This window comes from Excalfactoria chinensis, chromosome 16, assembly GCF_039878825.1.
Source record: "Excalfactoria chinensis isolate bCotChi1 chromosome 16, bCotChi1.hap2, whole genome shotgun sequence".
NCBI lineage: Eukaryota > Metazoa > Chordata > Aves > Galliformes > Phasianidae > Excalfactoria > Excalfactoria chinensis.
This window is the reverse complement of record NC_092840.1, coordinates 11,433,537-11,451,244: the sequence shown is the minus strand read 5'-3', so window position 1 is coordinate 11,451,244 and position 17,708 is coordinate 11,433,537. Positions and strand designations below refer to the sequence as shown.

At 44.0% G+C, this 17,708-nt stretch overlaps 1 protein-coding gene across 2 annotated transcripts in view; it reads right to left on the bottom strand.

Moving 5' to 3' along the window:
- Nucleotides 1-17,708, bottom strand: part of YDJC (YdjC chitooligosaccharide deacetylase homolog) — a 41,406-nt gene that overhangs the window by 1,841 nt on the left and 21,857 nt on the right. The window contains exon 7 of one of the 2 annotated variants that reach the window (XM_072351031.1): nucleotides 11,457-11,517. The exons of the other annotated variant lie outside the window; for it this stretch is intronic. Within the exon in view, the coding sequence (XP_072207132.1) occupies nucleotides 11,504-11,517 (14 nt within the window). The 3' untranslated portion in view covers nucleotides 11,457-11,503. Of the gene's footprint in view, nucleotides 1-11,456; nucleotides 11,518-17,708 lie in introns of those variants that run through there. 2 annotated transcript variants of the gene reach the window in all.

Here is a 17,708-nt window from a genome sequence, read left to right as displayed (position 1 = left end):
AAAATAGAAGGTATCAAAACCTAAAAAATCCCCTTTTAAATATCTATAATTAATGTGTTCACATGTAACGCATACACACAGATGCACACACATACACAAACATGTTTCCTTCAGCGGAAGGGAATAAATTTTGGAAAACAGAATAGTTCCAATGCAGCATTTTGCTGCTGAAAACCGAAGTCATCTGTTCCTCTTGAATGCTAACTGAGGAAGGCAGCTGCAATCTGAGCTTCTCTGCCTGGCCAGCTGGTTGCTTAATGCAGCAAACAGGAGGAGGAGGTGGGTTACCCCTCTGGTTGGTCTCAGGAGTGGTCACTGGAGCTTTGAAATGACATGGGCTATGGCTCACAGAAACTGCTGGGCTAACATTATCGTTACTGCAGACTTTGTTAAGACTGAGCGGTGGCTGGAAGCTCAGCACTAGACAACTCCAGTTCCATACCTGTACAGGAAGAAATGCATCACTTTCTGTACTTTGTTTCTCTCAGTTGCCTTTGAATGATCGTTACTGTCAACATGCTGCGAGTGGTCCTCATTTACACAGAGCAGGAGTATAGGAATGTGGTTAGGAACTGGGAACACCACGCAGGCTGGGTGCAACTCCTTATAGCTCCGGAGTGTATTTAGAGGATTTCCTGCACGTGATGTGTAAAAGGGAGAGAAGCGTTAGCCCTGCTTCAGCAGCTGCATGCAGCGAACTGGCACAATGGCATGTGTAGGGGGCTCGTGTGAATGAGTAACAAGAAGAAAGAGATGGGGGGTGGGGAGGGGAAATGTGATTTATATCTATTTCATTACTTTCAGTGACAAAAAAGTGGGCTGCAGCTGGATTTCTGGGTGGTGCAGCCCATGGACTGCCCTGTGCGATACCTGCGGGGGCTGAGCCTCTCATAGCAGTGCACAGTAACAGCAGTCACACACTGTGTGACCTATCTGCCACTGCTCTGAACCGGCCCTGGTGGTTTCTGTTTGCATCATTTCCTTCACCCAGACTTTATGATTTCCAAACCGCAGTGTAGAAGCTGTGTGGCTCTTAACCAGCCATGTGGAAAAGCAGTGTGGAGTGTACACATGCAGCGTGTCTGGAAGCATAGCCATATCTTTCTCCAAAGAATCTGTTCAGGTTACACAAAAGAAATAGGCAGAAACTCACGGGTTTCCCTTTGGTGGTTCTCCCTCTGTTCTGCTTGGCTTCTCAGCTTTCAATAGATCCCAAGGTCAGGCTGTTATTTGTTGCTAGGCCAAAGTGGCAGCCTCCCACCCTAACAATGCCACTGTCTTCATATCATCACAGCTATGGGGGCCACATTGTGATGCTTTGGCAGTGTTGCTAGGGAGGTTGCTAGGTTAGATTGATGTCACTATGTGGGTTATAAATTGCCTTTACCCCGCTGGCCCTAACTTGCTCCCATAACACAATGATTTAGTAGATGGCATCGAAGTGTTCAGATGATGCATTGGAGCAGCATCTTCAGACCCTGAACCTGGCAGCAAACACATGGTGCATCTTGTCAGCAAAGAAACCCGCTTGCAATCTAGAGAAGAAAATAACTGCTGAGGATAGTACAACCAAAATAAAAATGCATTCTTTCGTGTCCGGAAATTAACTAAACTGAAGTGAAAAATGACTGACCTGCACACATGCTCCAAAACCAAGCACAGCACTAAGCACAAGCTGTGCACGCCCTGCTGCTGAGAAAAGGGAACTTTTATAGATGTGGAAGCGAGAGCTGGGAAAACGAGGTGAGCTGAACTGAGGAGTTCCCAGCGTTGAGCAGAGCGTGTCAGAACCGCAACCCAACTAAAATATGCCACCAGCGCCTTTATTTATAATAAACCTTTGTTTATTCTGGCGCAGAAGTGCCATGCCACATAGCGAAATTATTTGCAGGCTTCTGGTTTGCGTCCCCAAGGGACACTTTTATCCCGCATGATGCACAGAAATACTAATGCCTGAAGAACCATTTAAATCATTTTTCAATATAGTAATACATCAAAATTTAGAAGTACTCCGTTCTGTAGGATATTGATGCACTTGTATGTGTGTGCTGTATGTGTGTGCCTTTCATTTCATCTGAGAATGAATTAAAAAAGAAATAGATAAACCTGCGTGCCCTTCAGAGCTGTTCCGGTTTAATAAGTAAATACATCATTAGGGAGTCTTTTCTTTATGCATGATATCGATATTCAGGGCTTTGGCTCCATACCTCTCATTAGTGCTAATGAAATTTATTTGGCTAAGTCCACATGCACTGTGTTGAATACACACATTAGTATGTTTGTAATTATTTTTTAAAGGCTGCCTTCATTTCAAGGCAGACCAGAACGCAGCTCCTGCAGTGCCGTGTGTGTCCATAGGGTGTATACATATTTATAAACGTTTTCAAAATGCATATTATATTTTGCCAACAGAGCATAACATCTCTGCTGGGTGGAAACATATATTAAAGAAGGTAACAAAAATCCAGTGGAAATGTCTTTGAAAAAACAGTTAATACACATGAGCTACAGCTGCCTTTTAAAGATTAATTTCTTGTCCATTTTCAATGTGATTTTTATTATCAAAAGCCACTGGACCATGTTACAGAAAATCTTGCTGTGTAAATGCCTTTTGCGCTTCTTGGGCCTGATCCTGTCACATAAAACTCAGTGATTTTCCTTCCGGGCTGAACACCACCACAAGCTCCAAACTGGACTTAGGCCGTCACAGGGTTAATGCCTGTCCTCCTCCATTGTCACTGTAGCAAGCAGCGCTCCTTGTGCATGTGTCCCTGCTGCTAAAAGAGGTACAAGATAGAGATCTGCACCTTCGCTTAAATGTGGCTTGTAATGCTATAAACATGATCATGACTTTGTAAAGGTAAGTGATATACGTGGGTGCCAGTATTTGCATAAATTAAATATGTAAATGAGTCTATAGGGCTGGGATCATACCTTTAAAACGCGACCTTAATGAAGGTGCGCTAGTTTGGACTTATAATTTCTTTTGGTCGTCGATTTCCTCAAATACTTTAAAATTAAGTAAGGACTCCCCTGGCAGTGCAGATACCTCGTTACTCCTGCTGGCTTTTCCCAAGACACTCAGTTTATCCCAGTGCCATACAGTACATAACGCTGCAAACACTGCAAATCCTGACCTGTCTGCCCTCCGACCTCCAAACAGCAAAGCCTCCAATAGGCAAAGGATTTGTGGAGTCCATTTGGGTGTGCAGTGTGTTCAAAGGTGACCGGAGATATTGATGGAAGCCTTTGTCTGGTGATATAGTGTCTGCATTAACACTGACATTTGCATTTCTTGGAAAGTGTTAAAATTAATACATAAGCGTTGGGTGTTTTTTTTTAGTGCGCTCCTGGGGCTTTTTCATCTTTGCCAGAATTAAGAGCAAGGGGAATTTTTACAGCCGACTTGTAAATTCCTGACAAGAGGAGTTTATAATAGATGTGTTGACATAACCTCAGCTACAGTGACAACTGAAGCTGGATTGTTAGGAAAACAGCAAATAATTTTCTCACAGGGCAGCAGGAGTTGGGCAGAGAACACGAGGCTGCTAAATATTTTTTTCCTGAGAATCCCCAGAGGCTGTTGTGTGAGACAGCATGTGAAATGACGCTGGAGCGAATGGCAGAGCAGGCAGGGGAAGAAATGCTCTGGAATTTGTTCTTTGTCATGAAGGAGAAGGTGCACTTACCCACTTCTAAGTGCTTTACCAGCCCCCTCTGAGGTAATCACGAGGAGCTGATAGCAAGTCAGTGCTTGCTTTGGCCTTACCACTGGTTCCTTTGTCCTGCAGCAGCCAGGAGCAAATTGTGGCCCATGAGCAGGGATCATCCCTTAGCCTGCCATGTCTGTGTCTCTTACAAGCTGTTTCTGCACCACCACTGCTTGGTCTAAAAGGAAAGCATTGTAGCTACATGTGTACTGAGAGCAGAGACTTCTCCAGATGATGGCAAATGAGAGAGCCATAGGGCTGGCTGAGTCCTTGAGAAGTTATCTAATCTGGCATCATCAATTTGTTTACAAAAAGACTGCCCTGGTTTGTCAATGATTCCTGTTTCATTGCAGAGTGCCATCACAATGGTTTGAGCGTAAAAGCAACCAACAATTGTATTTTACTTTTTACTCTGGAGAAAGACCAATGTTGAGCAGATGCTATAATACAAAATTAAAGCCACATCTCCTTGTTCATTAAGACAGGCGTGAGTTCCTTTGTCCCGATCAGTTTCATCCTGACACCCTTTTTCTCTATAGATGTTTATGGAAAGAACAGTCAGAAAGAAGACCTCCGAGGGACGTAATTACAGAAGAAAATGCCAATCAAAATCACACTTTTTTCATGATTAATTTCTGTGTGCCCGAGCAGAGGGTTGCATTCATCTACCTCTCCTTGGCTGTTGCTGCTGAAATGTGCAAAGCAATGCACTGCCACAGCTGCTCCACAGGCAGCAGAACTCCAGTTTGGTTTTGTAATGATGCTGCAACATGGTCATCTTCTTCACATTAACTGATTCATGTCCTGTACATCCAGGAAGCACTGAGCATTGTATTAGAGCTGATGAATGTACAGTGACCTCTCAAACACAGTATATTCACAAAGACATGCGTTGATGTGGTTTTGCTCTGCTTCAGACAACAGAGAAATAAGGGCAAATAGACAGCGTCTTAATCAACTTGCCAAGTAGTTGATAATGTTCATTATTCCAATCCATATTTTAGTCTCAATAAAACTTTAATTTGATAGGAATAACCAAGGGAAGACTGAAAAAGTGTCAGATAACTTCTGAGTCATGGAGCATAAACATAAACCTGTGTTATTTCATTCCTGAAATAAGAACCTGAGCTTTCCTTGTGTACCTCCCTGTTTTTCAGAGCTGAAATTGCCATACTGCTTCCAAAATATGATCCTAGATATGTTTAATATGTGATACAAAAGGGGAAAAATCTCCTTGGCTGTTTACATTACAAATGTGATGAGATCCTTTATCTCAGAAAACAGATGGAGAATTATCTTGTGATTTCAGCTTTGGAGGACTCATTCTTCCTGATGAGCAGCACACCGCAGAGTCCAGAATAACTCCAGTGTCTGAAATGACTCCAGTGGTTTAAGTCTAGTAGTGCAACAGAGGAGAACAAGTTTTAAGAGGTGAGTGAAGTTCTGCTAATTCAGAAAATGGCATTTTACCTGGGAGTAATTGAAACTGAGAGAAGTTACTGAAATGTCACATGTCAGTGTGTGTGCCCAGTTGCACATTTCTGCAGTGTAGAATGAGAGCAGTGGAAGGCACATCTTCACTCGTTAATTTACCTCAGCTTTCTCTCCAGTACAAGATCCAAAACAGTGAAGAAGGCAGTGAGCTGTGAATTGTCACCAACTGGCTGCACATGGAAGTTAGGCTGAGTTTTCCTCTCCGTGAGCCAGCTGCCAGGGGCAGAGCTGGACTGAGAAATCTGGATGGAAGGTGTCCCATGTGGCAAAATCCTGAACCTGGTCTGGTTAGGAAGACAAATCCATTCCTAACTGTACTTTCATTATGACTGTTCTTTTCTTTCATTTAAATGTTCCCTTGGTACCCCTCACTTTCCCCTCTAATTGTGCTGTTGCAAAGGGGGAAAAGCAATAACATTTTGTGCACGTGACCAGCAGCCAGTTCCTTCTTGAAAACCCCCATTAAGGATGAAGTACAATGAATGCTTCCTAAATCCACCACCCTAGTTTGAAAAAAGATTTACACCAAGATGCACGAATATAATTCATCTGGACAAACTAATAAAAGTGCAGTGCATCACATGCACACGGAAGCACAGCCTCCCTTTGTGTGCTCCCGGAGGGTGTACCCCCACCTCACGCACAACCCCCACTGTGAGAGTTGCATTTTATAGATTCAAGGACAGCTCTCTCCAAGAGGAGAAGAGATGTTGCCAAGATACCAGATGCGGTTCTATTCAAGACCACTCATAGGAGCAATTCAAGATGAAATCAAATTAGATGTGTTGGTTATACATAGTGCAGCCTGCTCGGGATACTAAATGACAGAGTTTGCCAATAATTAAGTGAAATCTCAGAGATGATGAGTCCCCAGAGCTCTCTAGGTTATGTCGGCCTAATTCTAAGTGTCATCATTATAGCAGCAGAACAAAATACTCTACATAGGCCACCGAGATGGAATTTTTACTGTGAATATCAGTTTTTCATAGCCAGTGCTACAGGACAGCAGTGAGCTTCATTACGTGTCTTCTGCTATTATACTTGCTTAACCTTTCCCTGTTATAAAGCTCCTGAAACCTGACTCCTGCTTAATAATTGATAGTTAGCACTTACTGTCCGTAGCAGTATTCATATTCAAAGCACTTTACAAAGAGCACATTAATCTCTCCAAGCCCTCTCCAGTCGAGGTGTCCAGCATAATTACTCTAGTTCTGCAAAAGGGGAAACTGAGGCAGAAAGGCTATGACTTAGCCTGGGGCTAGAGGACAGTGTTACAGCTGCTACTGATAGGAGAACTGGCTGAATTTGTGGTGTCAGGAAGCAGATAATTCTCAAATCCTCCTTGGGGTTGGAGGTGCAGAAAGCCTCCCAAAAACTGCAGAGCTGCTGAGCACACTGTGAGCACCAGGAGGAGGCTGGAAGGTTCCACAGGTGGATGGGTGAAGTGCCACCTCCCCGTGTGTGACCTTCAGCTTCACAGGCAGCCTTTCTTGAGACTGCCAAGATGGGCCCACCACAGGTATCACTGCCTCTTTCCATCCTTATAGCCAGGGCTGGACAGATCTGCTCAAGGAGCACAGTGGCCCACTTTGCACAAGGATTCAGAGCATGACATTAGCCTGCCATGGGCAACGGTGGCATGGAAAGGACCAGACCAACAGCACTGCAGAGCCTTTGCTGGCCCCATCTGGCCATGTCTTCCTTCTCCCTGACACAGGCAGCCCTGCTCCCACTGCTCGAGCAACACGTGGGCAGCAGAATGCAAAACAGCATCTCCAAGATGGCCAGGAGGAAGCTGTGAAATGGATACAAGGTTCTGATAAAGGCCTTGGAGAGATATGGTCATTTTGCTAAAAGACTCAAACGTAACAAAAGGAACCAAAGCAAACAGTTTAAATGGTTTCCACAGACTGTTCCCAAGTGAAGGTTATAGTGAGAGAGTCAGGAGTGCAGCTAAGCCAAGTGAGGTCAAGCATGTTGGGCCTTAAGGCCTCTGCCTGCTTTTCAGCTTCCTTTTGTTCTTATAATTCAATTATAAAGACACCTCGCCCCTCAAGAACCATTTAACTCTCTCATAAAATGGTTTTCAAGCATTATTATTTCTCTGTAAATTGTCTCCTAAAAGTCGCTTTCAGCATTTCAGGCAGTGTGGAGTACACAGGCTTCCCCATGCCTTTAGTTCCCACTCATACGCTGCGTGTACACGGGATGTGCCAGAGATCTCCCACAGCATCTTCTACCTGTGCAAAATGTGATGGCTGTAGGTGAAAGCTGGTAGAACAGTGGGAGGGGAGCTGGGCCTGCAGTGCTCTGCCTCTCACTCGCCAAACTTCTGCAGCATGCAGTCCTGCTGCTCACAGCATCCACTGACCAAAAGGAAAACACCCATAATTTGGAGACCTCATAGGGCTGGGTCTTGTGGTGCAATCTTTCAGTCTGGGTAAAAAGGCAAAGAAAAAGTTATTTTCTCCTTTCAAGAAAGAGAGAATTTGAAGAATGAAACCATTCCTCATTCGCAATTGTGTGTAATTGCCCATGAAAGAGGATAGATGTCCAGAAGGGATTAATAAACTCCTGATCAGTTTAAGCAAAACACTTCATATCATGGCTTCAGGGTCTTAAAAATGACTTAAGGGTCTCGGATTCCTCTCTGCATCGTGAGGGCCTTGATACCTTAGTAAATCAAGCCCAAAGAGGCAGCATTCAGAAGTGAGGGTCTCAGCCTCATAGCCAGCAGCATTCCCATTTGGAAATGAAGCCTCACAGGTGTCGCATGAAGTCCCAGGAAACAGATCACTGCTTGGAGATGAGCCATGGAGCACAGTGTCTGGGGTTCTTCTCTGCAGTCATGGGGCCTACAGATTCACTTGCATGTGCCTAAACCAGCTGCAGACCCAGTGGCTCTTTGCTGGATGGCGAGGGGGATTTCAACTGAGAAAGTGCTTTTATTACTGTAAAAAATTAATGCAAAATGTCAAATATTTCACACCCAAGCCGATACTGGCAGAGGGCCAGAAATAGTCTGGTTTCGCTTGGGGTGTGAATATGTTTGATCATCTGTAATTCAAAAGCTTTGATTTCAAAGGAAAGCGTGTGTTGCAATAGACTTTGTAGTGATAAATATCATCTGTGCCACTGCTCTCCCAAAAGGGGTTTCCCACAGTTCTATAGTAATGTACAGTTCAAAAGGCCATGCTGAGATTTATAGAGCTACGTATTCAAAAAATGGCATACAACTCACTTTGCTCAGCTAATGTGGGTTTGACTTGCGGCCTTTGCAGCTCCACAGGACTGAAGAAGTAGCCACAGGTCTGGGCTGCCAGCTGGCCCTGCTGATCAGCGCATGTGTGGTGGTTGGGTCACTCGGACCTGTACCAACCCTTAATCTAGCAGCTCCTCAGCTGTGTGACTGGAGAGTCTGGAAGCATTGAAAAGTGCTTGACCAGGAGATCTAGGGAGGTTGGAGGAAGGGACAGGATTTGACTTGAACCGAGAGTCCAAGCAGCTGGTGACGGCAGTGAATTTGGCCCTCTATGTGGATTTCTGGTTGTGACAAACACTCTTCAGAGCGCTCTTCAAAGATCATCCCAGTTTCTTCTTGCTGCATTTTAAGCCTCACTCAAGTTCTAACCTATTCTTACAGCAGTAGCTTTTCCTTGTGGATTTCTACGGAATGCCCCAAAATTATTTCTCTGAGGACAGGAGGAAAATCTCTACCAGTTTTATTAGGAACACTTGAACTCTTAAAGAAGGAAATTCATACAGTAAGAAATGTTCTGTGATAGTCACAACGAGTGTGTCTGTGTTTGAAGCCTCCAAATGAGGCCCCACCTGTGGACACGTCCTGAAGTCACTGCCCAGTATCCATTTAGGGACTTAGATATGCAGTATCTGTCCATAATATGGAGCCTTCCTATCCAATTTTCAGTGTACACCCTTAAGGACCTTGAGGTGCAGGAATCTGGGAGCCATGTTGAAATATTAGATTTGTTAAATGGATTGGAATTATCAGTAGTAAGATTCAATATCAAATGTGAGACTTTCCAAGCATCTGTAAACAGAAGTACGCACCATAGATTTTCTGTCTGTAGATCTTCAGAGATCAGAAGAGCCCGCAGAAGAGCAGCAGAAATTCTGTTATTGAAGAACTTTCCAATAATTTCATGCATAAAAGACAAGGCATCAAACAAGACTTCACAATCTCTGACCCTTGAGATGATGGAGCTTGCCAAGAACTTTCTTTGACCCATAGTAATGCTCTAGTAAACAGGCTTCTCTGGAGTGCTTTCCTCAATGAACTGTAGCAGACAGCGGGAATGATGCTGAGCCTGCCTGAGGTCAGTACACATGGAGATTTGCTAACTCTCAGCTATTTCATTAACTTTAAAATGAAGAATGATTTTTCCTCTTGGTTACTTGCTGCAATAATTCAGTTCTCTGTGACGTAAATGCACGGGAATGTGGTGCATGGGTATCTGGCTGGCATGAAGGACTGTCAGCTATTATAGACTGAACATGGTTACAAAAAGAGACATATGGAAATGCAGTGGAATTGCTCTGCTGGGCTTAGTGCCTGTGAGAGCTCAGCCAGGTTGCTGTATCTGGTTCTGGATTCTGCAGATTGAAAAGAACAAGACTGGGGAGAGGAGAGAGCAAGAGGGAGAACTGGAGTGTTAAAATGTTTAGAAAACACGACCCAGCAGGGCAGGCTGAAAGGGCTGTCTTTTCTGACTTTAGAAAGGTGATGAGGGAAGCAACACTGTGTAAGTGCTGTTTTTATTTGACATTCGAAGTGTCAGTCACTCACCCTTCAGGTTCGGTGAGACAAAGCAAAAGGGAGTTGCCTAATTTTCAGTAAGCAGACCAAACAGTAGGGCTTCCTTCCTGAGCATGTGGAGAGCTAAGCAGTGGAACAGGTCAGTGGGGAGGATGTGGAACCCTAGAGGGGGAAGTTTTTCTAAACTAAATCAGTCAATGGCCAGGTCTGAGCTATTTGTCTTTTGTAGCACTCCACTTTCCCCATTCCATTTTGTTATCTGCTTGTACAGGTAGGTGGAGTGTGGAAAACTAATTCTTATGTCCCAAGAATCACCACTGGCCATAGCTCAAAGAGGGCTCAGGTCATTGATGCCGTGACAGCCCTACTGTTAGAAGACTTTTTAAAATGCCCAGAGGTTCTTGTGATGTACAGGGTGGGAGATGTGGAAGAATCCACAGTTTCTGCTTGGTAAAAGAATAGCAAAACTCTGAATCTACCATGAATCTACCAGTTTATTTCACTTTAATTTTTGATTCTCAGGTTTATTAATTTGGTTCTCTGGGTAGTTTTCAGTTTACTTGTTTAGAGCTTGATATCCAAAAAAGCTGAGCATTACCAGTAGAGTGTGATGTGAAGCACTTCATACAGTTTTCAGCTTTGTTTCTTACGTCTTTCTGCCTCACTTAAGGTGGCACACAGGAGAATTCCCATTGCCTGACAGGCTTTGAAAAGCTTGTTGGTGCTCCAGCGTCCCGTTCTCTAACATTATAAATGAAGTCTGCCATGAAAACTCCAAAGCAATGAGATTGTTGATGTTTGAAACAGTGCTTAGAAAAGTATATTTTAGAGATGCGTGTCACCCTCAAAACCACAGCGAGCAATATTTTGTCTGCAGTTGAAAGAAAAATGAGATTGTTTTATGACAGCGTCGCTGTTACAGCATTCCATCTCTAGATGCAGTCCCATATCTGTTGGTTTTCCTGGCCTGTTCTGATTATGCTCTATCAGCATCATAAAGATGCCTTATTTACAACACATGCACACCACCACTTGAGAGCATATACACTGATGAAAAATGCTGTCTAAAATGGCTACTGCCTTAAAATGGAGCTTATTCTCACTCCTCAATAACAAGTGTTATGTAGCAATTGCTTTCAAAAAGTAATCTATCAACTAGCTCTGTTTTCATAGCAGCTCTGGACATTTGAGGTCATTAACAAATTAAAAATGAAATTTCTCGCACAATCTACTTTGCAAAAGAGTTTTGACATTTTTATCTGGAGCATCTTTGCTTTCCAGAGCTGTCTGTACACAACAGACAAATACCAAAAATCTAACAGCACAGGACAAATCACATCAGGTGCAGATGCACAACCATTCAAACAAACTTGTCATCGTTGCAAGCAATTAGGGTGATTTCTGGTCTGAAGTTGCAAGTACCCTGGATTTCCAGGCCCCTGGATTTCAGTGAGATAATAACTTAACCCATGTGATTGCTTCTGTCTTGTTCTTTGATATTGCTGTGATTGCCTCCTTTTTTTTAGTCCAAAACAGCTGAGACAAAAAGGAAAAGTCACATTTTTATGAGAAAAGGGCGATACAGAATGTTAAAAAAATGTTTCATCAAAGGTGCAACCATTTAAAATGCAAAGCAGATACCGGAGAGGTGACAAATTTGAGTTGGTGCGCAGTGTTTTTATCTAAGAACTTTCAAGTTTTCATTTGCCAGGCACTTGTTTAATTTTTTTAATGTATTCCGTTAGTCATATTCAGTTCTCTTTCATGTCCACTTCTCGTGAATCACTTGACAGATGGTCTTCTATAAGCACATCCCTTTGGGGGAAGTAAATATTAAGTTGTAATAAGAATATAAGACCTGCCATACTGGATCAGAGCAAAGGTCTATCCAGTCTGTACGCTGATTCTGGCAGTAGCCCAGACTAGTGTGTTAGGTTTTAATGGTCACGGATTTGATCTTTCAGTGTGTACTAAGTGGGTAAATGAGCAGAAAATGAAAAGGAATTCCAAGAGCAAAAAACCAGAAGAAAAAGCAAGGATTTCTCCCCGTGCCTCAGACATAACTGGAGGTCTCTGTCCCCCCAGCAGCACACATCACAAGCTTGCTTTCCCTCACAGGGGGCACTGAGGTAGTGAAACTTAGCAAACACTGCGTATTGGTGGCAGTAATGCATTATGTTCTGAGGCCCCACCACATACTCTCGAGGACTGCCTTCAGATTCTGTATTGCAGAATGGAAGTGTATAATTGAACTCTAGCAATGTGAAAAGAACTTGCTGGAGAAGGATGAGGAGAAGACAAGCAAGTCAGCGTTGGTGCAGTTTGAACACGTACTGAACGCTTAGAAATTTGGATTTGCACAAGGTGTACCATCAGTAGCTGAAACATTTCTGTTACTTGCAGCAGCTCTGTGTTTTTCCACTGAGACTGTACTTTAAAGTGCTCAGGATTTATCTCATCTTTTTGATTGCTGCTGTTTCAATTAAATTCCATCATAACAACAGCCCCCCTGGAGACCCAAAAGGAACTCAAACAGGTTGTGAGCAAATTAAAGAATCGTGGAAATGATTTACCTCTGCTGGCCACTGCAGGAAAAACGGCACCCACAGCAAATGCTTCTTGTTTTTTGTAACCGTCGTGCTTTGGGGAAACTGCAGGGGAAAAAAAATAAAGGAGTTTCCCTGCCAAAAACCTGTAAGGATCACCGATAATCTGTTGATCAGCATTAGGTTCATTAGATCCATGTGCTTCATTATCTGATTAATTCAGAGGCAGGTTTGTAATCGGTGATGAAATGTTTAAGATTCTTCTGCTCTGGCCTCCGCAACCTCCCGCAGCTCATTAGATAAGCTAATCAGATTGAATTTTCCACCATGTTGTTTATTGTAGCTCTAATGGAAGACAGTCACTTTAAAATTACACACTTGGCAGGTAATTTCTAAAAGCCATAAGCTGTGGAATCCCTGTTCTCTCTTCATTCTCCCATAGAAAGGTGAGTTGTGATGCTTTATGTTAGAATTTGCAGAGCTATTTTGCAATAGAACATGTAATGAAATGCTACTGAAAATACAGGCTTTTTGTCTTTGCTGTTTTGCTGTTCCTCTTGTCACCTGCCTGCCCTTTCAGCAATGTTGTGTAAAGTGTGCTGAGCTGAATTTAATACTCATACTTTCCCATCTTTGTGATATGATTTTTTTTTTCCTGTTTGTTTGTTTGTCTGTTTTTCTTTTTTCTTAGAGCATGAAGTGCTTTCTTCTCATGCTCTTATCTTAGGATGAATAATAATAGCGAAAATAACAAGACAAACTTTTGGTCCTCGTGTTTCACAGATTGCTTGATACAACCCACGTAGTGCTGAAGCTTTCTGAACTAAGTTGCTAAGGACATGGTTTTGGTCTTACAGTGGGAAACCAGTCAGCTGGCATGTCCTGAATCAGCTGGTATGTCCTGAACGTGCCAGTGTCAGGCTGGATCTTCCTTTGGGTGTTTGTCTTTAGTCACACTCATGTTATGAATCAGCAGCAAGCTGTGTAGTGCCAGCTCTGCTTCCTCAACCTCTGTGGATGTGACAGCTTGAGTAGGAAGCACCACGTGCACCCGGGTCATGGGAGTGAAATGTGCTGCTCAGGAAAAGGTCAGGGGTAAAAGTCATAGCAAAATATATCTCCTTGAAGTGGATGGCACTCTTGCTCCTTGCAGCTTCAAATAATACTGGGGGTATTGAAATCCTGAAATCTATTAAAACTAAGCTGGCCTTCTGTGACATCATTCCACAGGGTCTACTCCATTGAAGGTGTATGGAGATCACTGAGCTCAGACCATAGGAATGCTGTAAGCACTGCTGGTGAAGTGCAACTACTGGTGCCCAGACTGTGTCTAAGAGAGCATTTCTTGGAGGAAATGCTTCTGCAGTGACACATTGTGGTTTTGGCTGAATTTTGCATGTTAACACGTGCGCTGCTCTGTCTGTCAGTGCCACCCCTCCACGGGTAGTGCTGCATGCCTGTGGGGCTGAACTTACTGTGCCCATGTGTAGGAGCTCCCTTTCATTACTCTCAAAATCCACTGCCAAACAATGCCATCTTTGTCCTTCAGCTGCCCAGCGTTTCAGTGAGTTTGCAGGTCCCTTGTAGGTGGTGAGATTCAGGACAGCTGTATGGAGTTGCATTCATGTCACAGTAAAGGCAGCATTACACCTGTTACTCCACTGCTCTCTGGCTCAGCACCGCTCGCTGTGAGTTCCATCCCATGACCCAGGTTTGCCCTCCTGGTGGCAGGCAGCCCAGCTCAGCACTGTGGTGCCCAGCTCGCTTTCCTTCTATTTGCTGCAGGCTGATATCTGGCCTGAAGATCCATATGGATAGGGCTGATCCAGGCTTTCAGCAGCCATAGAGCACCCACACAGCCACCCCTGAAGCTGTCTCCCACCTTTCTCCACCCGACCCAAACTTCAGAACACACGCTTGTTGCTTCACAAGCTTGTAGGTATACATCTGGAGAAACAGATTTTTGAGAGCCTCCTCAGCCCTTTCTATGCTGCTTGAGCTCACATCATCTTTACTAAAAGTTTACTGTGGTAAAAAGATTCTCTATGCTTTATCTTAAAATAGAGATCCAATTATTGTTCACATTTCTGCTGGTGCCCAGACTGTGTCTAAGAGAGCATTTCTTGGAGGAAATGCCTCTGGATGTTAGGAACTACTACGGCTCTGAAAGAGTGTTCAGGCAGATGGATGGGCTGCCCAGGGAGGTGGTGCAGTCACCAACCCTGGAGGTGTTCAAGGAACGTTTGGATGTTGTGTTGAGGGCCGTGGTTTGGTGAGACCTGTTGGTGGGTGGATGGTTGGACCGGGTGATCCTGTGGGTTTCTTCCAACCTTGGTGATTCTGCAATTCTAATACAGACATCCCTCCCATGTAGGGTGCTTGTTCCATGGGCTCTGCTGCCATCTCATGGCTTCATCACCAGGTTCTGAACTCAGTCATTTGAAGTGGCTTGCTTTTTGCGGGGATAACGCTACTTTAGTAGCACATGTTCTTTGGTTTGGGTACGTTTTCTTGTTTGATTTTCATCCTGGTTTGGTTTTATCATGACAGAAATGTGGGACATTACTGAAGTACTCTTATGTCTGCTTTTTCTTTTTTCTCCTCCAATCATGGAATAAGTTGATCATGTTAGAGAAAGGGTTGCGAACTTCTGAGGCATCTAATTGAGAAAAGCAACTTTATTCCAATAGTAAGCTTAAGGTTTTCTGTGTTCTCTTTTAAAATTAGCTATAAAATTAACTGCTTGGTTGCTCTTGAAGATGAACTTAACCCCTGCTGATCCGGTGTAGCTCCCTGAAGTGTGTTCTGAATGAATTAGAATCACCTGGAAATCTGCGTTTTGTTTATTCTGTAAATCAGCATATCTAGGAAACCCGAACACAGGGAGCACCCTGTCAGACCAGGACAGAAGTCCATCTAGCTCTCTGCCCTGCCTGAGCACAGGTGAAGGCAGTTCAGCTGTGTGACCAGAAGCGGTGCAGCCTGGCTGTGCCTCTCCCAGACCCCATTTGAGGGCTGATTAGAGTTTTCCTTGAGAGGTGAGATCTTCACAGACAGGTGAGTGCTTTCCTTTTTTCTTTGTAACACCTTTCCATTGTGCTGCTCCCTTCGTTGTGTCACCTCCTCTGTCACCATTCCACTGTGTTGGTCTTTCCGATTGTTACAAGTCTATTTCGTGATAGACGTTAAGCACAGAGATTTATTTAAGTTTTCAAGGGTTGGGCTGTTTTGTTATTCACCTGTTTGGGAAGCTTGTTTATGTCTTGTTTTGTTTTTAACAGTTATAGTCCTAAAGTGGTGATAGAAATTGATTTCTGGGAGCAGGCAGGCACAGATGTGATGCCTTCATGGGACTAGCAAACCGTACGAGATAAACACCAAACCCTGTATTTTGGATGCTCTCCACTGTCAAGTAAAATAAGAGATGCAACCTGGAAACAACAACCTCCAAGTTCAAAAATGCAGAAAGATCTGCAAAACTTGGTGTTACGAGCGGCCTGTGTCCTGTCACTAACAGGAAAGTAAGAGTTTATTGGAATTCTGTCTGAAAGTCAATTATTTTTGCTTTAATATCGGACAGTATTTCATGAATACTGGTGAATTACATCCAGGAGAAATGCAGCAGTGCGACTGTGGCTGCACAGCCCTTGCTAATAAACAAGGCACCACTCATCAGCGCTGGCAGCAGGTGTGTGAGCTGTGTGCAATTGTGTTAACTTCTCCAGCACTTTGCAGTAGGAAAGGATGTCAGCTTCGGGTGGTAACTTGTGAGGACAGCTGCACCCATCAGTGATTTCTTAAGAGCTGGCTGGGCTATTGTTAGTTAGTTAGTGTGGGCGGTGTTTTTTCTTGTCAAAGGAAGTGCGGATTATCTTAGTAATTATCCCAGATACTTCTGACATTCTCTTACAAGCTATAAAAACCATGGATTAAAATCACAGATAGTAACTCAGATTTCCCTGCAGTGCTTTTCATGTTGCCTTTTGTTCATATCTCAGTGCAGGAATGGGTGAGAGCCTGAGTAAGCTCTGAGATGTGTGGCGGTCCTGGAAAACTATACAGCTGAATAAAGGTGAGATGAAAACACGGGTAGAGTTCTGACAAACATGTAAGTACAGACAATAGCTGAAGCTGCTTGTTTTCATATCTGTCTGCAAAATAACTTTCAAGAGCCATTCTCCCAAGTCACTGTGGTAACAGACACAGGTATGTCTGAACTTGAGTAGCACGCAATGCAAAGTGCCCCTCTCAGCTAATGTCAGCTCTTCAGTAGCAGTGGCACATCACAAGGCCTCTGCCGCTCCTGTTCTCCTGCTCTGTGCACCTGATTGATGTGTGAAACTCCCCAGCTGCCACATACTGCTTATGTTACGCCTCTCCTGCTATCAGGATGATAGAGTAAGATCATAACTCTAAGTAGTTATCATGATAATACAGTCTCAAAGATGTTTACAGTTTCACAATGCCCACGTGACACAGCTTATACGTCTTAACAAATGCTGAGATTTGGAGCAATAAGTGCAAAATATTGATTATCAAATAGCTGTTCAGGGAACTGTATGGAACTGCTGAGTCAAAGCCTGCAGCACTGACTGAGCACCTGGGAAAGGGCCCGGTCAGCTCAGAGCACAGGTTCAGCAGTTCAGCTGTGACTGGAGGGGGTGCAGCCTGGCTGCGCCTCTCTTAGATCTATTGAAGGGCTGAACTGCTACTGGGGGAGGGTCTCTTCCTGGAGATCTCTCCTTAAAGCTTCTCCCTGTGAACCTGGAATCCTCTGCTACAGGCGAGCTATCTGCTTCCCTCACGGCACCTTTCTGCTGTGCTGACCCTTCTGTCATTGCGCCTCTGGTGAAACGCTTTTCCCACCATATTTTCCCACCATACTGATCTGTGCAGCTGCTACAGAACGCTATCGGTGGTACCGCCATCCTGCTTTAACCAGTGATTTCTGTTGCACTCCCACAAGCTATGTGCTTTATTTACATACTATATAGATATACTGCAGTACTTGATGTATTTTACATTTGCTTTTTTTGGTTTTTTTTCTTCACGTTCAGTGTCCGTGAAGCTTATTTTAAAACACAGAACTTCAGCTGCGGACAGTAACTGCGCGCAGTGCTGGCTCAGCGCGGCCGGCACGGCGAGGGCAGACCGAGCGCAGCGGGGAGCTCGGCGGTGCAG